The sequence below is a fragment of the Larus michahellis genome, chromosome 2 (genome assembly GCF_964199755.1).
Source record: "Larus michahellis chromosome 2, bLarMic1.1, whole genome shotgun sequence".
NCBI lineage: Eukaryota > Metazoa > Chordata > Aves > Charadriiformes > Laridae > Larus > Larus michahellis.
The window spans coordinates 32,232,784-32,258,400 of record NC_133897.1 but is presented as its reverse complement, the minus strand read 5'-3'; the positions used below and the strand labels follow the sequence as shown (position 1 = coordinate 32,258,400).

General features: G+C 35.0%; 1 protein-coding gene across 9 annotated transcripts in view; it reads left to right on the top strand.

Annotated features, from left to right (window-relative positions):
• DGKB (diacylglycerol kinase beta) overlaps positions 1 to 25,617 on the top strand; it is a 362,621-nt gene that overhangs the window by 97,240 nt on the left and 239,764 nt on the right. For all 9 annotated transcript variants that reach the window (XM_074574782.1, XM_074574785.1, XM_074574779.1 and 6 more), the window contains 7 exons: positions 1,665 to 1,714; positions 3,060 to 3,134; positions 3,674 to 3,793; positions 13,777 to 13,894; positions 16,649 to 16,737; positions 16,817 to 16,933; positions 21,139 to 21,237. In XM_074574782.1, the coding sequence (XP_074430883.1) occupies positions 1,665 to 1,714; positions 3,060 to 3,134; positions 3,674 to 3,793; positions 13,777 to 13,894; positions 16,649 to 16,737; positions 16,817 to 16,933; positions 21,139 to 21,237 (668 nt within the window). The remainder of the gene's footprint in view (positions 1 to 1,664; positions 1,715 to 3,059; positions 3,135 to 3,673; positions 3,794 to 13,776; positions 13,895 to 16,648; positions 16,738 to 16,816; positions 16,934 to 21,138; positions 21,238 to 25,617) is intronic.

The window sequence follows — 25,617 nt, the reverse complement described above, 5'->3', positions numbered from 1 at the left end:
GCTCTGAGCAGCTTTGGTAGAAGGTGTATGAGCAGGGACAGTACCAATCTCTGGTGGCTTTTAGCATTAACTGTTGTTTTTCACTGAAACATTTCCACTATGTAATTCACAGGCAAAGAAAGATATTTTTATAGGTTTTCTTAGCCTATAAATAATGAATAATGGACCTTTGTAGCTTGAAACAATGTACTACAGTAAATACATTCAATCTTATATTACAGCTCTTAAAAGCAGTGCGATGTAGTGGCAAAAATTGCTGAAATGGTAGCAATTTTTTCCCTACAGTTAGGTGCTCAACTTGGGAATAAGATGGGGGATATAAGGGAAGCAAACCAATCTATATAACAGTTAAATATGTTTTGCTGTAAGTCAAAATTAATCAAATTCTTTCTGAACTTTATAATTGCTAAGAATTTCTTCTCATTTCTCCTTATATTGTTTGCTGAAAACTGTGATAAGCTTTGCTTCCAGAATTTATTGGACTGTAATTGCTTTTGCTGTGGATCCAATGTGGTGAGGTTGTTCGCTGTTGAATGGGTCATGTGTTATGTTTCCAAAGGTATCTGATAAGACAGTTTGTAAGCAGATTGCTTGTTGTTTTGCTATCAGTCAAGGCATTACAGTGTCGTGGAACCACGTGTACGTGGTCTCTCTTCTTACTCCTTAGAAAATAGATCTAGGGGGGAAAAAAAAGAGTACTTTTGAAGGGTGTTTAGATTTCAGAGCTCTGACAAACTGTCCCAGAAAGTAAGGACAAAGAGTGAGGTATTCATGGATTTCCGGTTATCATCTTTAGCCTTTTAACAGTATTCCTACTGAAGCTTCAGGCTTCCTTCTGCTTTGCAATCTCATGCAGTATATGATCAGTTGAATAAGATGCTGTGAAATATCTTGGTAGTGGCGGACATGCCCATTCTTGTGTCTGGAATCAAGTAATGCTACAAACTTGAAAGTACATGTTCTTTCTGGAAGTTATCAAAATGCAGCTATTCGTGTCTGGGTAGCTCCCTGAAACATTGGGAATACATTTTTCAAATTGATGTAGCAAGCCTGGTCATGGGAGGAGTCATGCTGGCAGTCTGTGAGGAATGCTTATTGTCGGATTTGACTGATGAAATGAAACAGAGGATTATTATTTGAAGTATCTAGTTGGTCAGAAAGCATTTCTAAAGCAATATCACTGCTGAATAGCGATAGCTGCGTTCAAGGGAGTAGGATACCATTGTAACTTAAGCAGGCTTATCAACATTTACCTGACCAATTGTGTGTTATCCTATGTTATCCTGGCTTTTTGGTGGTACTCTCCATGGATACGTACCATCTCTAGGAGGAACCAGAATTAAGCTAACAGACCAAATTAGCTGTTGCAGTGATTACGTGAAAAAGGTGCAATTGTACTGTCCAGACAATTAGCAATTGTCCTGCTAATATGTCTCGGAAGCACTGTGGCAGGGTAGTCACAGAGTGAACCTCTCACATAATGCAAAGTGTTTGGTAAGTCTACAGTTATTGTGATCGTTAAAGGAAAATGTTTACATTTGTCCCTTCTTTGAAACTCAGGTTTGGTTGTTTTGTATTTTGGTTTGTTTGTTGTTTTTTTTTAATGAAATAATGTCGTTACTATGTTTTCTAACTGAGTTTCCTTCTCTTTGTTTCCTTTATAGTTATGTTTCGCTTATATGATACAGATGGAAATGGATACCTGGATAGTTCGGTAATGTTATTTATGCATTTTAATGCATTGTAAATGTGTGTCATAATGGAAAAGCTATACAAAACTGCATTAATCCAAATCAAGTTTATATTCATCCTGAATTAAAAGCAGCAGTATAAGCTAGAGTCAATAAAAAATTAACCCATTTTGAAAGTAACTCTTGAGTTTTCTTTTCCTTTAAGCTGCTGGTTCTACAGCTGTATAAATTTTCAAATGCCGACACTGATATCATGAAGTCCTATTCTATTGTCTTCTGATTTTTAATCATATTACTGTACATATATGTACTGCACGCATTAATATGATTCCTAAAATTCTGATATGCTGCTGGGTGATGTGTGTGGAAGCACCATTTGTAAAGATTTCATGAAAAGGGGAAAGTGTGAGAGTCACACAGTGGATACATGTGGAGAGTTTCATGTTGTTATAAAGCATTGAGGAACAATATTAAATAAAAAGTTCTGAGGAGTAACCCAATCAGATTTTTGAAGGAAAACCATAGATATATCGATCACTTTATAATTGTAAGTATTTTTTTTCTTGTAAGTGTTAGCTAACAGAAATAAGTATTTTATTGGCAGCTTTTTTTTTTTTTTTTCCATCTTCTTTTGTATTTCTCTTCCATAGCATGGATTGGTAAAGAGGAGTGATTCCCATAACTGATAGGGGAATAGCGAAGCTAAGTTACAGAGGTATAAAGTAAATACTGTATCATAGGTTTAGGCAATACAAAATATTAATTAGATAACTAGTGGATAATAAATACACATGAGAATTCAGAGGGGCTCCAGATAAGCATTTGAGCGTGTTTGCAAACCGTATTGTATATATGAATATGGAAAGCATTAGTGGTGTGTGATCGAGGGAAATTACAACACTGTAATGGTAAGAAAATATCTGTATTAGTTTATATGGTCCACTTTATGCCTTATTTCCATTAGGAAGTTCTTAATTATACAATTGCTTTCCAAAAAAATATTAGGGTCCTAGAATTTGAAGAACCTTACATTGTTATATCACAGGGTGGAGTTCAGATCATGAAACCAGTGATCGAATCGACATCTAGGAAGGAAGAATCTATTACTGCTTTCAACCCAGAGGCTGTCCTTTGGTTGTGGGGCTGCATTTCACCTCCCTGCGTGCTTTGTGGTCCATGCCTGATGTTTTGCTAGTGAAGCGGATTCACCTAAGAGTGGACAACTTCCAGCGTAAAAGACATTTCATTAGGAACATTGATGAAACAGTGTCACTGAATGCAATATGTTTGAATTACAAGTTGCTTGCAGCAGAATTTGTCTTTATAATATCGCATTAAATATTATTGTTCTTCTTCTTTCATCTGTAGGAGCTGGAAAATATCATTGCTCAAATGATGCATGTTGCAGAATACCTTGAATGGGATGTTACAGAACTGAGTCCAGTAAGCATCCGTTCTGTCACAGGTTTTTAATGTTGCTAGAGATGGCGTTTAGTCATGTTGTGTTATTTCATGTCAACATGTGATTCTATATATTAGTAAAACAGAAAAAATAGTAGTCTGTGCTCTACTATGACACTGTCAATTAGCACTTTTGTGAGTCTTTTTCTGATTAAGTCTGATCTGTGAAACATTCTTGCTACAGTTTAAGGCTTTTCTTCAGTGTATGTAGTAATTAACATTCATAACACAACTGCTTTTTCTCTGAAAATTTCTTAAAAGTAACTACCTCTTATTTCTATTGTACATAGTAAGTACATAAGGGGACACAGCTTGGTTTGGGAACTTTAGGTGATAATAAAATGTAAATAGGAATATCACACTGCATATTCTGAACTGTCAGTACTCATTTTAATACAGGTGCCATACAAATAGTATTTCCTTACTTTTTGCATGCCGATGAGGGAAATGGAGAGTTGCTCGTGTCTTCATGCTTTATTAGAATATGGAATTGATGAGATTTTTTTTCTTAAACTGTATAGATCCTTCATGAAATGATGGAAGAAATTGACTATGATCATGATGGCACCGTTTCTCTAGAAGAGTGGATCCAAGGAGGAATGACAACAATCCCGCTCTTAGTCCTCCTTGGGTTAGAGAATGTAAGTATCAACATAAATGTGTGAAGATTATGCCTACATGTCAGCTGTGGCCCTCAGGTTAGTTTCTCTGTGGCCTATATAAAGAATGGCTTTTCTTTTTTTTCACTATGGCTGAATGACATGCAAAGGATGGAAGTCTTCAAAGTCAGGGGTATATTAGCATGTTTTAAGCAACACCAAATGAGCCAGCTCTGGAGCGGGAAGTTGTAAAAAGCTAATTAATTTGTCCTATTAACAGCATATTGTTAATTCCTAGCTGCAGTAGTATCTGTTAAGAATGTTTTACTGCCCATGTGTATGTTACAGCTGGTTTGGAGCAGTGTCTAGGCTTCTCAGCATGGTGCTGTGTTGTGTGGCCTAACCACATGGAGTTACAGAGCAATCTAGGTTGGAAGGAACTTCTGGAGATCACCTGGTCCAGCCTCTTATTAAAGGCAGGGCTGCAGATTGAGTTATCCAAGGCCCTGTCAAGCCCAGTCCTGAATAATTCCAGTGCGGTGGATGCCACCATTTCTGCAGGCAGCCTCTTCCAGTGTTACTTGTTCTCAAGGAAAAGAGCTTTTTTTCTCAGGTGCAGATGGAATTTCTTATGCAGAAATTATTGCCAGTTGGCTCTTGTCCTGTCATGATACATCCCTGTGAAGATAGTTCTTCCGCCTCTGTAACTATCTGAATAAACTATACTAAACAGCAACATCAAAGAGAACACTTACACCAAAGGATAAAGTGTTATTAAAGAAGAGCTTATGCTCTGTACATTTACAACTTCACATTAAAGATAAGACAGATGTAATATGATTAATTTTATACCAGTTCAACACAGCTGTTTTAATGCTGGCATGTTGCCGGTGCCACCTGCTGTCCTGTTTTTGAGCTAATTTTGAGCACATGCATCTTAGCATATGTTTCAGATGCTTTTCTGTTATTTGATATAAAACATTTTTATTAATTTTTTCTGAAGTCTTTTTCAGATATTGAGGTGAAATAATTTCTGAAGTAACTTAGGGTGCTGTAGTTGCTCTATAGTATTTTATTTTCTCAAAGAATGGTCAGACTGAGACCTTCCTTAGGGAAATACGTAACAAAACAGTGCTTTTAGCAGAATATCTAAAATTCTTGCAAAATCTTTTTAATCAAATTACCAGCTAAATATCTGAATTGAGGATAACTTTCAGTACATTTGGATCACTGTAAGTACTATTTCCCTAATTCTGTATGTGTGATCAAGGAACAAAAATGTGAAATTACTTCCCTATCATTAAACAAAAATCTTTTTCAGGCTGTATTCCATTCCACAGAATTACTCTGAAGGCAGCAAATGCTCTCAAGCAATCAGTATAGCAGATAACTGGTAGTAATTTTGAGTGCAGATTTTTCTTTTGTGACAGGTAATGTAGCTGTTCTGAGAGTATTTTTCAGCATCTACACTTTATTCTTTCTAAATTTGAAACTTAAATTCCATGATAAATTAATGCAGATCCTTCTGTAGAGATTTATTTTCATATTAGAGCAACAGCTATGTAATTAGAAAGAAGGTATGTAAATGCATGTTATCAGATATTTTATCCTTTTGAGTATTTTCACTAGTTATTAGATAATTTATCTTTCTGTGTGTAGCTTTGCTATGGAAATAATAAAAATGCATTAAACAGTGATCAAAATTCTGTAGTCTGGTATCAGCATGGCCCAGTGTTTCTGTCATCAAGAAACACTGTGTGTTTCTTGTGTTGGAGAGACATAAATGAACAGTTGTGAAAAAATATGCTAAATATCTTTTTGATCAATAAGCATGGTTTTATTAGTTGAAAGCTGCAGTAAAATGGATGGGGGTTGCTTTCGATGCTTTTTTAATATTTTGCTTTACTGTGAATGAAGTCCATTACCTACAGAACTGTATAAGTTGCGTTGCTAGTCATTCGCTAATGATTTACCAGGAAATGATGCCATCCTCCAAAAGGGCTCCCATTTTTCTTTTCGTGTTTAAAAGTGCTCTTGGTTTCTTAAACCACTCATGTATTATGTAGAGGAAAGTCAGATTTTTAAATTTTCCATCAAACCAACAAAAAGTTACTATTTCTGTTTGTACACAGTTATAAATGATCAAATCTAAGTGCATTTTAGGACACTGAAAAGTTAAATCAAGAAAGTTAAAACTCTTTAATGCCTGGCCATTTTTATTTAACATTGTGTAAACTGATAGCATGCTTTTGATGGTTTTACAGCATCTAATGTGTTACCCAAGCTCTTCATTCCAGTGCATCCTTCCCATTAGTGGAATGCTATTTTGTGAAAAGAAAGTTCTTTCTTTTCACACACTGTTGTTAGATTTTTGCAAACCTAGCTTCCCAGGACTCTGCTTTCTGCCTGTTTTTCTCTCTCATTTTAGTTATGATAATGAAAAGTAAGAGGAGAGTCTTTTGGACTCAGTAATCAGATAATAAAGTTCTGATGTCTCAGAATTTTCTGCAGGCTGACTGGTATGTGAAAATAAAAGGCATAACGTACTGGTTTATACTGCTTAGAGGTAGTCTCCACATGTTGAAAATAACAACAACAAAAAAACCCCTGAAAAACAACCAAACGATTCTCTCACATTCTTTTAACTTTAGTCAACTATGCTTGGCTCTATGCTAAACTCTGACAATGATGAAATTTTAAATCCAAGATATCAATTTCAGAGCCCATCCAGTATGATAGTGACAAGGAATCGTCACCATGGTTTGTTTTTTAAAAAAATTTGTGATACCAGTGAATTCTGAGCTTGTACAAACAATACAAGATTCTCAGCTGGTGTAACTTTTTACGCTAATATCAGTGAAGTTACATTAATTTATTTCAGCTGAAGATTTGCCATAGTAGCTTCAGAATTCTGCTGCATTGTTTGTACTTAATCTTTAGTTTCCTCTAAGAGCTAGATAAAAAGGTCAGATATCATGTAAAAGTTTTATATTAAATTTAAAGCCTTTCAATCAGTTTTTATTACATACTATATTAGATGCTTTAGTTACAATAATCCCCCAAAAAATCATATATGCATTTAAGTGAAATATAGAACTATATTATGCAAATATGAAAGAATAAACAAGTTAGTGTTTATAAACAGTGGGGTTGAGATAGCCTAATTTCTCACAGGTTTGTGGTCTTTGGCCTGTGACTTCATCAGTAATCCCCTTCTGAAAGAGGCATGAGTGTTAGAGTGTTACTAGAAATATTGGCCAGACAGCTGTTGCCAAATTAAAAAAAACAACAAAGAAATTTTCCTGACTTTCCTTCTGATCTCTCTCTCTCTGCTCCCCACCCTCCCACCGCCCGCCTGTTTTGTAGACTTTCAGGAAACTCCTAGTGCTCTCTCAAATGTAGTTGAGATTACTGAATTAAATTAAAATTGTTTAATTAAAATTAAAAAATTGTAAAATTAAAATTAAAAAAAAGTTGCTGGAACAGTTTAGTGTCATGGAGATAAAGGGACAAAGAGCATCAGTAAGTCTCATTTCTCTAGGAAATCAACCAAAATAGCCAGTTTATTGGGTTTTATGCTTTCTATTTCCTCCTAAAACTTGTGTTTAGAGTTGCTGTGAAGGTAGAACTTAGAAATAAACACTTTTATCTCTGGGAATGTTCCAGGATAGAAACAATGTATTCTTATTTTGGTGCTTTTCAAGGCAGTTGGTGTGCTAAACAAACAATTTCAGTAAAAGACAAAGAATTTAAATAAGAACTTAATTGATTCTTATTCTATAGGGGTCCTGTGATACACATGCTGTTTGGACATTTGTTTTGTGAGAAGAGACCTTGAAATTGTTTACGTATATAATCTATTTGTACTTGGATTTTACGTATATAATCTATTTGTACTTGGATGACTACGCTTTTCCCTCTTAGCAGTGGCTGAGGGTGTTCTGTACCGCAGAATTACAGGCCTATAAGAAGTTGGGGAGGGGTTGATTGCGAGGGCATGTAGCGATAGGACGAGGGGCAATGGTTTTAAACCAGAGCAGGGTAGGTTTAGATTAGACGTTAGGAAGAAGCTCTTTACAATGAGGGTGGTGAGACACTGGAACAGGTTGCCCAGGGAGGTGGTGGAGGCCCCATCCCTGGAGACATTCAAGGCCAGGCTGGATGAGGCTCTGAGCAATCTGGCCTAGTTGAAGATGTCTCTGCTTACTGCAGGGGGGTTGGACTAGATGGCCTTTAAATATCCCTTCCAGCCCAACACATTCTGTGATTCTATGATTCTACTGAAACTTTTGTCTTTAAGGCCCATAGTTCTTACTCCGAGGTATTTAGTTGTGCCAGTTTCATGGAAGTTGTTCTAAGAAGTTCTCTCATGAAAAGTGAGAATTTCATGAAGGAAAAAAAAAAGTAGGTAACTATAGAGGAAATTGTTATTTATGTGGTGCAATTTTTAATAATAAATGTATGAGGTAGAGTTTTTTTGCTGAGTGTCAAACTTCAGCCTGCAATTTTTCACAGTCCTCTTTAAGTTTCCAAATTTATTATTGCTTAAGGCAATAATTTGCTTGTCTCTCATCCAACACGGATTGGACAGAGATGTCCCTGCATTACTACTCCTTGTTGATAGTTACACTTTTGGTAAGTGGTCTATTCCACCCTAGCGACCACTAAGCTATTTATTCTACTCCTCCACAGTAGAAACCTTTGGAATTTCTGAGTTTTTTATTTCATTCTGTGTTAATTAAAGTAGATCAAAATTGTCAGTGCAGTTTGAGAGTTACTCCATTGACTCTCCTAGCATTTCTTAAAATGTCCTCTGTAATCTGGTCACAAAAAGCTGCTTTAATAACGGGTTGCTCCTAAGGGTTTTTGTCAGCCCGTGAACACTGTGCCCTTTGCTAGAAGTTCCTCACATGCATGACATTATTCCACCCTGTTCTAATAAAAGCACTTGATTTCTCTTCTACAGTAATTCCATGCCAGATATTTTGGTCTCACTTCTCTTGTAACGGATCATTACTGTCAACTCTGTCAGTGATTGTACAAGAAGTAGGTATAAACTGCAAGTTCACGAGTGCTAGTTTGTAAAAAAACTCCCATGTTTTAGGAATGGAAAGTATTTTGTTCCCTCTTCACTGGCCACTAGATGTCATGGTTGCACTGTATCTGGTATTGTACAGTTGCTGAAAAGCTGCCGTAAGATGAGAGAGAAAATGTAACAACAGTAAATGCTTCGTAAAGTCATCAATAATCTGAAACCAGGCCACTATGCCTTTCTTTTAAGTCACTAATTGTAATTTTCAACCCATTTCATCTTTTAAATCAAGGTAAATCTCAATGAGACAGGCACGTTTGTGTTGAAGTGTGACTATGCTTCAATTAAATCAGAAGGAAATACTCTTACAATCTTATTTTGGATCTTCAGGAAGCAAATATTGTGCTATTACACTCAAAGAATTTAAAAGGCAGCTCTTTTTTAACCTTTTTGATTAATTATGGGAGTAATACTCGAGTGTGAATCCACACTTGGGAAATACTGCTTCCTACACTGTATATTACATTATTATATTGTATTTTTATAAGTCCTATCTCAAGTTTGGCAGGTGAGTTTTCTAAAAGGCTGAGGTGCTGATGAGCTGTATGCTATTTCCATAAGTACAGAGGGCGAAACCAAGCCCCTGTTAGAAGAGGCTGTAGTTTACCCTCTGTGCCAGCTCCTTACCAGCTGGGAAGCGCTCACCCCAAGCGGTAACGGGAGCTATTTTACCAGTATCGTTTCGTGGCATTGCCAGCAGAGGGGGTAGTTTTAATGCTTTGTGAGATTTCACAGCAGGAGGTGCTAAAAAAGTGCACATCTTTTCTTGACAGTGCTGCCTACTTTTATGCTGCGCTGGCTCCCACTTCTTTGCGGGAAGTTTGCAAATGCCTTTCCTTGCTGTGGTCCTTCCTTTCCTTTTGCCTGTGGGTTTGTAAAAGCCCAAGAGAAGTCAAGAGTAACTAACCTGTTCTATGTATAAGTGTAAAGTAAATGGTATTTCATGCAGGATACAAATTTATCATTATTTAGAATGTAATTTCTGCAGCATTGCAGTCTCTGCAGATGACAGGTGACTACCAATTTAGGGACAGGGAATCATGGTAGTGTGGCTAATAATAAAGCTTGTTTAAACAAATTCATTTCCCCTCCTGGGCTCCCTTTTCTATGCTGTCATTTTCTTATGTGCATACTAATGTTTAAGGATTTCTGGATGATCAGGATAGTACACTGGATACATGAATGAAGGCTGAGGAAGTGATTTTTAGGTTTTTTTTCCTTTCTTCAGCACGCACATGGAGACACATAAAATACCTCAGAAGTTTGAGGAACCCTGCCGAACCCTGTCTCTTGAATGAGGTTAATCCCTCTGCAGTTGAACCAGAAGACTTAGAACACCCTCTCCCTAAACCAAATTTAGGTTAGATATTGGGAAAAATTTTTTTACTCTGAGGGTGGTAGGGCACTGGAACATGTTGCCCCGGGAAGTTGTGGATGCCCCATCCCTGGAAGTGTTCAAGGCCAGGCTGGATGGGGCTTTGAGCAGCCTGGTCTAGTGGGAGGTGTCCCTGCCCATGGCAGGGGGGCTGGAACTAGATGGTCTTTAAGGTCCTTTCCAACCTAAACTGTTCTATGATTCTATGATAAAACCTGACATGAATTCTTTGCTGAGAGCCAGCAAAGAACAGAACTGCATTTGTATTAAAAGGTTGTGTATAATGGACACTTCTGTCACCTTCCCCCTGACTGAACAATACCCAAAGATCAGTCATAAAAATGTCTTCAAATCATGTAAATATTTCTAAAATAAATGAAAATAACAGTAAACAGTGAAAGAATAACTTAGTAGACTTGCTAACATCCTTCTCCCTTGGTTGCTTGTTACTGACTCTTCTCATAGAAAAAACTGAGCATGCTGGTATTCCATACACTCTGTAGCTGTTGTAAGAGGGGGTACTTGCTAGGATGAAAATTTATCAGTTATTTCATTACCTTTTTAAGTCTCAGAATCTTGGGTTTCGTGCTTGAAATCTTAAGATCTCTTTCGCTAACTTTATTTACTAATATCTAAAAAGCTGAAGTAAATTAATATTAAACCAGATTAGGGATGTGTAGCTAAATTCTGTGACTGCATAAAATTTTCCACTAATTCTAAGGCTGGCTCTTCCATGGTTGACTTGCTTTTTAAGGTCAGGTCCTTTTGACAATCAAATCCATGGTAGAAGGTTCAAGACCATAAGTTGAGAGAACCATTGTTAACAAAATAAATGTTACTATTGTCATTACATGCTAAAGTCTGAGTATGGCATATGGAGGCTTCATTTTCAGTGATGTATAATGAAGTGAGGAAGAGTTTTTTACTGTACCTGCCCTGCTTTGAGATCTTCTTAATGACTATTTGTTTTTAAACTCTTTCTCAGGATATGGAAGCAAAATGAGTGAATGTCAGTAAATGCACTGATGTGTCAGAATTCTGGATTTTATTCATACTTAAAGACTTGCATTGAAGGGGCTTTGTTTCACATTATGTCTTTTTTTTTTACTCGGCAGTGTTTTAAAAAGTTATGTGCATGCATAATCATATGCAGCACTTTATTGCTTATTTTTGGCAGTGCACAAGAGCAAAAATTTAATTTGCTATTTTCCAAAAGTGCATTGTGTTTATGTAATGGATTTGCATCAGTTGCAGTCTGTAACACAGTTAAGTGTTTTAATTGGCAGAACACCCACATCAAGACTTGTTTGTTTTTCTGATAAGGAAAATGCCAGCTAAGTTAGTCCATATGTTCTGTTCAAATAAGAAGCGACATATTCACATGTAATGGCCATTCTTTAAAAATAAAATTAAAATGAAAAAGTAACACAAAACTAATGTGGAAGAGGGGCAAGCTTATGCATAATTATGAATTTTTGTTAATTTTCATAAATAGCAAATATTTTTCTGAGGAAAGCTGGTCTGCTTGCATTTTAAGTGTTTGTGGTTTATGAATCTATCTTTTGATGTCCTGAGTAAAGTTAAAATGAAAGTGTGCGTTGTTTAAAGTTTTTTTCCTCAGAAGGATTTACATGGTCTTTATTGTCTAGTGAATAATTGTCTCCTTTCAGAAGACTTGAAACTCACATGTTATATTGTAGTTTAACAGTACTTCAAAGATGTGTGGAATGTGATAGTAAGATGGAAAGAAAAATAGAAGTTACAGAGGTCCATTTAATGAAATACCTCCTCTTCAGCTGCCAGTCATGAAGGAGCTTGACACCCTTCTAGTACTTCACAGCTGCAGAATCTATTTCTGCTTCTTCAGGGGAAATTGGAAAACTTCCACACTCTTTGCCAGCCCGAGAATCCCACATTAGGCATCTGCTCTGCTGTTTCTGCAGAAAGGGGACCCTGACATTGCCCAGCTGTCAGAGATGGCATTTGAACTCCTGCTGAGAATGTTGGGGGAACTCCACTCTAGGCTGTGATCCTGATATCTCAATAGATAAAAAATATTCCAGCTGATTTCAGTTCCTTTTGTTTCTAGGTAATTTGTAGGAATTATTCAAAGTTGTGTTCTGGCTCAGACCTGGCTTTGAACCAAACATTCTTAGTTTCTTGGAGTGCTAATTTTTCTTCAGGACTTTTTCCTACAAGGATGAAGTAGTCTTCATCATCTTTGACTTGTCATTAATGGCTGACTCTTACAATAGAGCAATACTGATTTTTAAGGACATAACTCATGCAGCATACGCTAACATAGGAGAAAACTGATTTTTTTTAATAAAATTTATGTCCCCTGACTTACTTTGACTGTCCTTATCAGTGAAAACCATCATATTATTGAAGATCTAGTCAGGAACACTGTATAAATATGATGACAAGTTTTTTTGTAGTTTGATCTGAGAAATCAGAAATTGGAGGAGAACCAGATGTTGATGTGGCTTCCGAGAACTAGAGGTTGATGTGGCTTCTTTTAGCTATGTGAAAATTTCTTTTTGGTAATGAAATAATCAAGATGACCATAGTGTTTCAGTAATACACAATGAAGAATCAAACTACTGCAGTCCATTTCCAGCTGACAGACATTAACTGCCATTGTTCCACTGGATGTTATATTTGTTAAAAATAAAAAATAAAATAAATAAATAAAAAAACCAGTGATATTACATTAGGTTAATCTAATTTTTTTTTAAATTCAAAACCTTTGTTGATTGCAAAAAGCAAAAAGCCTGATGGCCGCACTTGCCAAGAAACCTGGAACTTACAGAATTAATTTAACATCTGTCCAAGTGCACATCATTTTAAAAACCTTCTAATAAGAGTGAGGTCTCAGAATTATTCCATTAAGAAGGAAAAGGAGAATCATGCAACTGAAAGCTTGCTTTCATAAGCGTAAATGATTTGATAATATTTTAGTTGTACACATGCGTTACAGTGAGCCCCTGAGTTGTAAGTGCCGATCAGTCTATTCATGCAAGATTTGAGCATAGTGCTGCAGTTAACTGAAAAATGTGGGCTTAAGGTAGGTATTATTGTAGTGTGGTTAGATTTCCCATTTCACATATGTAGATACACGTCCCTAATTCTAAAGGTCATTAAAAATACCTCTATATTTTTTTCAAAAATTCTTTTTATTGTTCATTTTGGGGAGTTTTACCTTCTAACCTGTGGCATCTTTATTTTTAGAATTAGTCTAGAACAAATTTTAATACTCATTGTAATTTAGTATCAGCCTAGATTTATTGTTAGCATTGTGTTGCGGTAGTGACAGCAACCTGGTGTTTTTGTGAGTCGTTTTTGAAACACACGGACATCCATGAGCTTCTAAAGAGTTTTTTATTATGTCATTGCCTGTGTATTTAGAATGATTATACTGTGATCTGGTGCAGAGTATTAAATGAAGTAACAGCTTGTCTTTTACGTTCTTGAGTTAATCTCCAATTTTTATTGGGACTTATATATTTCATTGTTTATTTTATTAAGTGAAATCTGTTTCTTTTATGTCCTGTGCAGAATGTGAAAGATGATGGGCAGCATGTATGGAGACTGAAACACTTTAACAAGCCTGCCTACTGTAATCTTTGTTTGAACATGCTAATCGGAGTAGGCAAGCAAGGTCTCTGCTGTTCTTGTGAGTATAAGCATTTCAGTGTCCATTTGCATACATGTCTATTCCTAGAAATGTTGCGCTTGCTGCATAACAAAGAACTAGTAGCTTCCCGGTACAAACACATTGCCAGCACAGTGGTGTCTCCCTCTTTGTCTTCTATGCTTGAACACTCAAGGTTCCATTTTTAATTTTTTCAGGATATTGGGTTTTCAAAGCTGTTGTTTGAGGGAGTTTTCTGTATAATAATAGCTCTCAGTGTTAGTTTCCTTTGGAGTTTGCTGCTTTTTTCTTTCTTTTTTTTTTTTGTCTTTTTTTTTCTCTAACTGAATATCATGCTTATGTATTTATTAATAATTATTCTTATTCTTTAATAGTTATCAGCTTTACTAGCATCTAAGTCCCATATTTGTTTATTCAAATTTTGCACAGAATTCTTGTTTCATTAATTGTGAAAGTCAAAATCCCAGTTTCCCAGAAATCAAGTTTCTGTAACACCTCTGAAGTTCTGTATATTGACTTGGTTTGTAACCATAAATCTCAGTCTTGCCATCCTTTCACACATTACCCGATTATAGATTTTAAGGTAAAGGAACACAGAAGAACTACTGCATCTAATTTGACCTTCATTAGACTATTAGATGCAGTTTCTACAGTTCAATTCCTTTTGTTATATCTATGTATCTCCTAATAATCTGTGTTTGACCAGCTCTTAACTTTTATCTCGAGAAACCAAATCTTCCTGAGATACCTTGTCTCTGTTTGAATGTTTCAAGAGATGGATGATCCATATCTTTCTTTTGTGGTGTTCCAATGATTGATCATCTTTTTTTAACAAAGACCTATTTTCTGATTTGAATGTATCTGGTAGATGGTTCCAATGATTGGTTCGTGTTATGCTCTGCTCCATTAGATTAATGATATCTTTAGTACCCACTGTATTCTTCTCATGATGGTATCAAGTCACCTTTCATTGTTCTCTTTGATAAATTAGTCAGTTTCTTAGTGTAACTTATTTCTCCATTTTTGGTATGAAAGATAGCCCATCACAGCTGATCAGGACCTTTCTGCCTGTACAGTTCTATTGATTTAATTTGAGATTAGTCTGAACGAATGAGGATTTTGGAATCAGACATTTCTCTCTTCTCTGAGGGCCACAGATCTCTTTAAAACATAATTCAGATGTAAATCCTTCATGTATAGGTTTTCACATCATAAAATTCCATTCACAATACTATGGAATGCAAGAGTTACTTTAATAAAATTCAAACAAATAGAAATTGCATAACTTCAGATTGATAAATGCTGATGACAGTAACTAGAATATATATAATGCTGAATTGACTATTAGATCTTGAAATGTTACCTTCCTTTATATTCTTTTATGTCAGACTGATGTAAACTCAATCCTTGTGAAGAAATATAAGACCTCTATATGTTTGAAAGAGAAAATTCTATTGAGCTAATAATGTAGATCATCTACTTCAGTAGTTATCAGAAATGTGCAGATCAGTAACACAAAAGTAAACGGTCCCAAAAAGACCAGCCTTTCAAGAGCTGTAATTTTCTCTGTTGCAATGTACCTCTTCAAAATGTATTTGTTATTGTGCTTGGCATTTACTTGGTGAGAACAATGGTCCCAGAGTATCTGAAGAACATCCACATGCTCTTTTCAGTTACTTCATGCAGCAAGGGGCATGAGTCTACTTATAAAACTCTTACACTATTTCCTTATCTCGCTAAGCTTTTTCTCCAATATATTTTCAAAGCACTGCTATAGATTTCATTATTTGCATTTTAGATTGTGTGGGAGGAAAAAAAAAAAAGGGGAAACTGCAGGGGGCTTCACCATCCCTCCATGGTCCAATCAACAATGTTACTCCCTGCAGTTTGTCTGATTAATGGCTGCACCTCCCACTGGGTTTGTGTAATAGGTGCAAGCAAGGTGTTTAGAAGTACTTTGTGCTTAATTGCTCTCGAGGTCAAAAGCGTGAGACATGTACCATGCAGGGAGAAATTCATTCTCAGTTTTTAATAGTTGACTCTACTGAATACAGGTATAAGCTGTAGCGTTATTTCCTCATCTAGGCGGAGTTGTATAGTTGAAGTCAGGAGAGCTTTGCATTGTACCCTGATGCTGGTGTGCTTTCCAAATGCAGCTAGTGTGATCTTTACAGACCCGATCAACAATAGTAGTTACGTAAAACTGGTGTGGAGGGGTTTGTAAAAAAATGCTTGTTAGGAGTTAGTGTTTGGGAAAGTAAGAGTTAAAGTTGGAGTGATTACATGGAATGCATGAAAACAATTGCTATCTGAAAATGGACTAATCAGCCATTTAAAATTTATAAATCAATAGAAGGAACAACATAAATTCATTGGCTTTTATTTTTGTGCTTGCCAGCTGCTCTCATGCCTATAGTTTGTAAAATATAGATTTCTTTCTACTAGCAAATGACACCAAACCATTTGGCAGTCATCAATTTGTCTTTAATATTTTTGTCATTTGGGAATTATTGTGAAAAAATTTAGCGAGCTCTGATTTAATTAAGCATTTCCTGTTATGCAATGATAGTGCATTCTTGGATTTCTCACTTGCATAATATTTCCTGTTCTAATTGGCCTTTTGTATTCCATGGAAAAAGCAGTCTAGTTTGAGTTTTCATTGACTGATTGGATTGATTATATAGAGATGGCATGCTGGTAATGTTTTTTCTTTCATAAAAATGTAGTCAGAAGCACCATTGTCTTGACATCTATTAATGTGTTTTCTTTTTTCAGTTTGCAAGTATACAGTCCATGAGCGCTGTGTCTCAAGAGCTCCCGCGTCTTGCATCAAAACATATGTGAAGTCCAAAAAGAATACTGATGTAAGTTCGGGGTAGCATTAATTCGCCGTCTACCTGTTAATTTAGTAACTCTATGTATATCCACACTTTTCTTTTGCAGGTAATGCACCATTTCTGGGTAGAAGGAAATTGTCCAACAAAATGTGATAAGTGTCACAAAACTATAAAATGTTACCAAGGCTTGACTGGACTTCACTGTGTTTGGTGTCAGATCACAGTGAGTATACTATAGTAAAACCTTTAGCACAGGTTAGAGAGACAAAAATCTGCGTATCTTTTTTATAGCCTCATAATTCAAAAGGTCTCATTAATTTTTGTCATCAGGAATGGATAGTGTGCATTTAAGAAGTGGTATATGCAGAATATTCACAGGAGTCCTTAATTGTTGCAAGCAAATACACTTAAAGGTCCACTCTGCTTCAAGACAATATACAAATGGAAATAATATATGTCATTCTAAAGAGCCAAATTCCCAATCTACATTACAGAAAGATTATAAAAGGATTTTCAGTACTGGGGGAAGTCAAGGTCGCTGTGACACTAGGGCAAAATCCTAATTTGTGGTGTGCTGACAGGCAAATAAAATTGAGGACATCTGGTAGGATACAGTGATTTCAAGTGTCTGGGAATAATAGCAGAGACATCTTGATAATATACTAATCTGTGCACCAAGTCTAATATATACAACTTTTGTGCGCTCCTTATTCAGCAGGAACCAATAACTGGAACTAATGACATTCAAGGAACACTGCCCTTGTAAGTGAGATCTTCATGCTAGAAGGAGCAATGCCAGTATTTCTGTTCCTATCCGGGGCAGGATTTAAATCTGAATGGGGAGAGATTCAGCCTTCTTCTAGGGTTTTTGATTTTTTTTTTTGCTGATATTATTTTTGTTATTGTTATAGAACAGCAGTTGTTTGTTCAGTGTTTTGTATAATAATATGAGACGAAGGCATTAGTGAATGTTTGTTTTCAACATACAGGTTTGGATGTTTTATGACATATTTTCTTAACACAAGAATACAAAATATGAAACATCATCAAAGAAAATAGATCCAGGATACTTTCAGTGATAAGCTGTTGTGATTACTTAAAAACCAATATTTTAGAAGAAAGCAAATATGTAGTCCAGATTGCTGTCAAAATTTGGATAATTTATGTAGAGTGTAAAGCACCCAATCCAAAATTTTCGCATGCAGATAATTAAGTGTAGGCAATGGCTATCTGTGTTTAGGTAGATAAATAAGAGTATTCCACTCTACATATAGAAGTGTTCACATCTGTATAATATGTGTATATCATTCAAGAAATACATATTATGTAAGGCTCCCTCTTAAAGTTGTAGGAAGTTGCAAATTCTGTACCTCATCAGAAAAATTATTTTCCCATTATTTCATGTGAACCTGGACCAGATTTTTAAAGGCCTTTTACCTCTCAAAGATAGACATCAAGATTTAGAGGACCTCTATAAGAACTGATATTCACTGAGGAAATACCAAGGACTGATTTATCATTGAAATCACTGTGAAGGAAGAGGCTAAATTCTTTTGAAAATATCTTAGGTGCTTGTGTGCATATTTAAATGTTTAAATATCTATCACAATTCCAACTAAAAAAGAGCATGTGGCAGTTGGCACTGAGTTTTATAATTTTGGAACTGTATTTCTATCCATAATTTAAAGATTTTCATTTTCTGTAAAAGTGATGTTGTATTTTCAAAATAACTTTATTAGTATTTTATTCAATTTTTTTACTGCTTCGGGTGTGAAGTAGACACATAGGTGAAAAATAAGTATTTTTAAAGTTTTAAAAATACTGCAAATTATTTGTTTTTCAGTCTTCTATTCACATTTCCTGCATTTCTGTGCATTCTATATATTCTATTGCAATAACTTTCTTTGCTAATAGTAATAACTTTATTATTGAAAAAACCCAGTGTTTTAAAATTCAATCAGATGCATGATTTTTGAATGGATGGTTATATAATTATCATCACATCCTTCACACATTTTCTACTCTTTGTACAACACCACATTTAGGGCTTGTTGCTGACATATTTTTGTAATGTAAGAGGATGCTAGTTATTACGCAACTAATTCTGAGCTTCTTTCATGCATTTTAAATATCTCTCCTTCTTACAACTTAATAAGGTCAGTTATAATGTCAAGTAACTGAATCAAATCCCAGAATTCAGAGATGTTTTTCACTAAGGAGACTTGTTATACTGAGTTCTTAGCCAGGCCCATGACTATCTCTTCATATACTCTGTAGTTCTCTACCGCAGTCTTGTGTTTTTTTCCTCGTTTTCCCTACAGCAAATATGGTTTTTCCTACTTTGCAGGCACCTGGTTGTGAGGGAGGTAATATTCTAAAGAAGCTAGGTTTTGGGGGTAAGGGATTTTTGGGGAAATGTATTTAAAATCTGCTAAAACATTGTTTTGAGAAGAGATGCATATTATTTTATTTCATTCTGTCAAAGTGTTATTTTCACTGAAGTTACGTATCTACTACCATTTCTGTTGTCTGCTATGCGCCAATTCTGTTGTCAAAGATCAGCAGAGACTAATAAGAAGATTAAGCTATTTTTTCAGAGATAAGTTTGCATGCCACCGAGTAGCAAAGCTGCTAATTACCACTGAATGTGCGAAGATACTTTTATTTGATGTAACATGGCCTGGTGTGCATTAATTATGGTACAAGTAGCCTTACCACTGAGGCAGAGAATTAGCATGACAAATGATTTAGATTACAGGGCTACCAAAATACCCTCACAATCGAAACTCGTTAGACTTTTATTTTCTGTTGCTAAGTAACTGCCTGAAAAGGTAACTTTGCAGTATAAATGAATATGGACAAGGCTAATATGAGGTGTCATTCAGTTCAAAATTCAGAAACGTTATGTCAACATTAACTGTACCAGATAACTTTGTGAAGACCATATTATTGGTAAAGCTTATATACATGAGCAACTGGTACAATTTTATTGTAATTTTAATAGAGTTCATACTGACATAGTTAAATCTCTAAGGGAAAATGAATCAGTCGTTGGAAAAGTGTGGTTTACAGATGCAGACATTGAACTACAGATTTTATAACAGCCATTGAAGCTGTTGAACTAATCCTGTATGCTACTTATTATACTAGTTAAATCACTTGTTAAGTAAGATTTTTACTTCAAAATTTCTCATATTTATTATCCTGATTATTTTTCTTCAATACAAATGTACATGTCTTCTCAAAAAACGAAATATTCATCTCTACAGGAAATGCATGTTTACCTGAAGAACTTAATGCACAGTTTGTTGAATCAATGCAGAAATAGAATCATAGAACCATTTAGATTGGAAAAGACCTTTCAGATCATTGAGTCCAAACTAATAAACTTACACTAAATTTCACAATATGAAAGTGGTTTTTTATTGTAGCTATCACTAATAATATTTTGAAGTATACCAATTAAATGTGAATGCTTTGCATAATCCAGGCACACAACTGTGCCTTTGTACTGTATGACTGGATATATCTGTTGAAATATTCTAATTAGAGACTTTGGATTGAGTTAAATCCTAAAATATCAATAAGAACTCTAGATTACTAATGCAAAATATTTCAATAAATATATCATTATTTGTTGGCATTTTATATTGATGTTACATTCACATTTTTCCCTTCCACCTTTTTAAGTGGAAGGGAAGTAAGCCAACACTCTTTCAGTCCACAGACCTGAGGATATTCTTTCCATGTTTTCAGAGTAGAACTCTACTCATGGCTTTCAGGAAAATTGGATGAATGCTACGAATAAAGTAGAAAAAGGAGAGGAATTCAGGTTCCTCAGCAGTCAATGGAAGCCTGAATATTGATTCAATCAAGACCAAATTTTTCCCAATATAGCTTAAAGCTCTTAGATATTCCTACATTATTCTCTTATATTTCATAGATAGTTTCATAGATATTGCAGCATCACAATTGAATCGGTAGTGACTTTAATAACTTCAGGTAGGAAGCTGAGTTATATCAATAATGCCAAAGGCTGCCCTGAATTACCCTGGATTGTCCACTAGTAGTAGAACAGAAGTTCCTGACACAGTGCAAGAAGCTGTCTTCTGAAATAAAGGTTTTGATCACAAACATAACACTATGCTGATGTTACTGTTCTGCCATGCAATGTTCTCATTTTGTGTGCTGGACCACATATACGATTTCCAAACTGGAAAATACTTTTATCCACTGTTTTTTGCTTCAATATAAGTTCATTGGTTTTGTTAACCACAAGAGGCTTTCCACTGCAGTGTGTTTCATCTTCCTTGTAGTACTCTAGTAATAATTAGATTAATTAAGTTGGCCCCATTCTGGCATGACCAGTTTCTTAGACTTTAGTATTAAAATGTCTAACTTGAGTCTTCATTTTCTGTCTTCCTGTAGTTGCATAACAAATGTGCTTCACATCTAAAACCTGAATGTGACTGTGGACCTTTGAAGGACCATATTTTACCACCCACATCAATCTGCCCAGTAGTATTGGTGAGTTGTCCATGTGTTTATTTCAGATGTAATCCTCTGTCATAGGTAACAGCTATAATGATACCGGGATTGGCTGCCAGAGCATTTGTTAAATTCACAGAACTGTGTGAACCCTAAACACAATGGGTAATCCTGGCTGATGAGTTTATAGGCACAAGTGTGCTTTCTCCTCTGCATATTGCATTTTCCTTCGTGTGAGAATGAACTCTCTGTATGGCATATTATAACTGAAGCTGACTCAGGTTTTATCACTTTACTCAGGCTGTACTTACCAGAAACTGTATAGGCAGAACACTTCTACATTTTACATCTTTTATAGATCCAACTTCCCAGAATAATGAAGTTATTCTTATGGATGGTTTTTGCTTGGGATGCATATTGTATATCTGCAATGCTGAGGTCTCTGATCTAAGCCGGAGGTTACCTAGAATGATGACACTGGTCTTGCAGTAAGCTATGCATCAACATTATGGTATATTTTATTCTGCAGTCGTGGACAGTAAATTTCTCTGTCCACAAAAACAATAACTCAATTCAATGAAAATAAAAATGCATGCTATGTGTGGGTTGTATAGAAAAGAGCTGACCAGTTTATCATGAAAAAAAGAACTTTGGAATTAACTTATGTATTCATATATTAAATTGGATGTTTTACGCTGATGAAAGTCATAGCATCATCATATTCATAACAGAACAGACATGTGGTCCTCTTTAAATATATTTCATAATACGAGTGAGAAGTGCTTGAACTTAAGAAAGAATTGTTTATTGCAGGGAGGAAAAACAAGAAAATATACCTTCTAATCTTAAACCTGTTTCTGAACAGTAAGAATAATATTCATACCTATTGTAAATTGTTTTCTGATTAATCCTTTTGGCCGTTTGTTTATAAATCTGCTAATGGATGGATGCTAGAGTTTGGCCCTCTACTTGAGTAAGCTGGGACTATTCCATTGCTGTCAATGAAGGTAACGCAATGGAAAGCTGGCTGTAATATTTATGACATATTTTTTAACATTTTTGAAAAGTCTTAAGAGTAATTTTGTAGTTTGTCTGTAATAGTATTTTGATAGTACTTGGACAAGTTCTGAATAATAAATGTAAAATATTTTTTTAAGTTGGTTGGATCATTACATTCTGCATTATATTATTTAACTTTCAGGATTTTAGGTCATACTTAAAAAGATAACATGTAGAAAGTATGATTTTGTTATTGGACTGTTTTCATTTTATTGTTATTTATTGTTTACCGTTCTTATAAACTGAATAAAGCCTCAGCATGAAATTTCATCTTCAATTATATTTGCGTAACTCCATTTTCTTTTCAGGAGAGGAAGAGGGATAGAGGAATTAAGATTTTCATTCCACAATTGGAGTTTAGTTAAGTTGTTTAGAGGATATATAAAACCACTTGAGTCAAATCACCCTTGAATAGGTTTGTTTTATCTGCAAATTTTGAAGGCATAAGCAGAAGTAAATATGTTTTCCTGTATCAGAATCATGTTTCAGTATTACATACTAATAATGCAATATAAGACATGTATTTCAGCACAATGTATGCTGTTAGGAATGGAAAATATATTTTACTGTGATTTAATGGGAACTTTATAATTTCGTAGTATATTTGTTCATCTATTAGTTCTTCCAAAACACGTTAATATTCTGAGTACACTTATATTACAAAAAATACATCAGTGACCTAGCAAATAAGAATTCCTCCTAGAAATGATTGATTACAGTGTACTTATTATTTATCTTAGTAATTTTTTTAATTAGTTTATCTCATTTCCTGTTATGGGGATTCCTTTTGAGAAGCATAATACTTCCTTCAGTGTATGTGAAACCAACACTTAATAATGACAGCAAAAACAGTGAATGTACCCATGTCAAAATTGTCTAAAGATACAATAGTAAGTGTGTCTTTTGATAGGAATCATATGTTCAGATATATCAGATAATAACTTACAGTGGAAGGGCCTTTCACCTAAGACACACATTTAGCTTCAATGATCTGCTGAGCAATAATATTCTTGCAATGCTACATATATGTGGAAGGTAAAGAAAAGCAGATATTCATCATGCTTTCTGTATCAGGTTTATCCTTGGGTATTTTGAGGCACCAGAAAAGATGCCACATATCTCCTTCTCCCATAGAACAAGTTATAGGAATTGTGGGAAAACAACAAGTTGAAAATCTTGTATCTTTGATATCCCAAAAGTTTTGGCCCTCCCTTCCATCTGTAACTTTGGAAGTCCAGACTTCTTCCAGAAACTGTCAGAGTTAATCTCAAACGCATTCTCAGACGTTTTCCTTCAAGAATACTGGCTAAACCCCTTCTCAGCTTTTCTCTTTTGTGGAACTAAGGAAATTGATATTATTACCTTTCTCATCCAGCATGTCTCATTTCTCAAGTTCTTGTGAAGTCCATCCTCGACTCTTTCTGCAGCGATAAAGAGATTTTTTTCAGAAATTGCATTTCACAGCACCAGAACAACCAAGCTGGTCTCTCAGCAGCAATTTCTTGTTCAGGTTCATATCCTCTGTTTTTCCATTTCCTAGGTGCCATTGACATCCAAAATCACTGCTGCAACTATGAAGAATAAATAAAAAAAACTGCCCTTCCTGGTTGTAATGCCACAAAGGGTGACATTTCTCTTCCCCTTAAACATAACCATCTCAGCTCAGGTGCTGTTCTAAATTACTTATTTAGGGTATCTTTAGACACAAAAGAGATTCCTCTAAAATAAAGTGACTGGCATGATCCTCTCATACTGTCCCTTCTCTTAATGGCTGGAGAGAGATCCTAAATGCCTGGTCATCTGAAAGTTAGGTGTTAGTCTATGTTAAATAAGAGGACTCCCATCTTCAAAACTGCACAAAATGGAACTTGTCAAATCTTATTCCTAAATATGATAAGCTCCATTCTCAGCTGAAAAAGAAACCATAGGGAAACTCACACAGCTGATGCTGTGCATATCATAACTGTCTAGATTCAAAGCCATATAAAGGTTTTTCATATCTCACTGCAGTACTTTTAAATATTTTAGTAAAATGTAGTCTGTCAACTTTAAAACTAATCCTTTTTGGTTTTCTGTTTACTGTATATAGGGCCTGTTGTATGGTGAAGTTTTTTGTTCAAGTTAAATGAGTTTTGTTATAAACTGTGTGTGCAGATCTCAAGTGATAGTCTTTTAATAGATGTCAGATACACTTTAATGTTACTCTCTTTTATTTCGGTAACGTTTTAATTAATTCATACTGATTGAATAAATGTACATTGAGACTTGTTTCCTAATGAGGGCACATTTAGAGGAAAGGTTTTGCATCATTCTGATATCCTGTGGGTAATTATATCCTAATTATATGGTGGGGGGGAAAAGTCTATAACTCAGTGCTGATATTGTTCATTGGACCCAATTAATTACATGCACATAATGAAAGTTCATGATAAGGTTGACTGGCAGTGAGTTTAAAAATCTTTAACTCAATTGAATCCTAGCCTACCAAGAGTTCAGAATTAGATCATAACCAGGTAAAAAGCTGGGTATTGGAATGAGATGAGTGAGTAGTGAAGAAAAGAGATTGGTCTCTCCTTATAATACAGCTTCTCTCCCCCCACCCCTTTATAAGGCAGAAAAGGAAAAATGCTAACATACATTTTGTCTTCTTCATTTCATGCCTTCCTTTACTTTGCTCTGTTTATTGATGAACATGTAAGATGTTCTAATTCATATTTAGGTTTGTAGAAAAGTAATTAGATTTTTCTGTTTCCCACCAAAATAGGTATAGCCTTGGATAACGACAAATCAACCAATAAAAGGCCTAGTATTTAATAAATATTTATTTATTTCATAATGTATGATGATTTTGAGTCTCCTATTGTTTATGTGAGTTTTACAATGAATTATTTTTTACTTAATTTCTAACATTGGTTTTTAAAATTGTAATTAAAACAGCTAATCATGGGCTAAAAAGAAAATTATGGAATAAATTGTAAACCATAAGGTACCCTGATTACAGTGTGAGTATTACTATATGGCAGTTATCACTGTGTCCATGGTAACCAGTTTATTTCAAAGAGGGAGGGTCTGGTGTAATATTGAAGACAAAAAGTGAAAAAAAAAAATTAAAATTGGATATGTTTCCTTCTGTTCAATTTTCAACTTCATTGTTCAGCATTCTGGGATAAATTGGTCATCTTCATAAAAAGTTTGGAACAACTCTTTGTTTATTTTCTCTTATGGATTAATTTGGCTCTTCTTTTGTCTAGTGAAGATTTTTATAACTTTTTAGGACAAAATCATTTAAGCATAAGTTCTACTCATAAATATAGACTATATAGAGATAGAATTTTTTATACATAAAATATAGAGAGAATT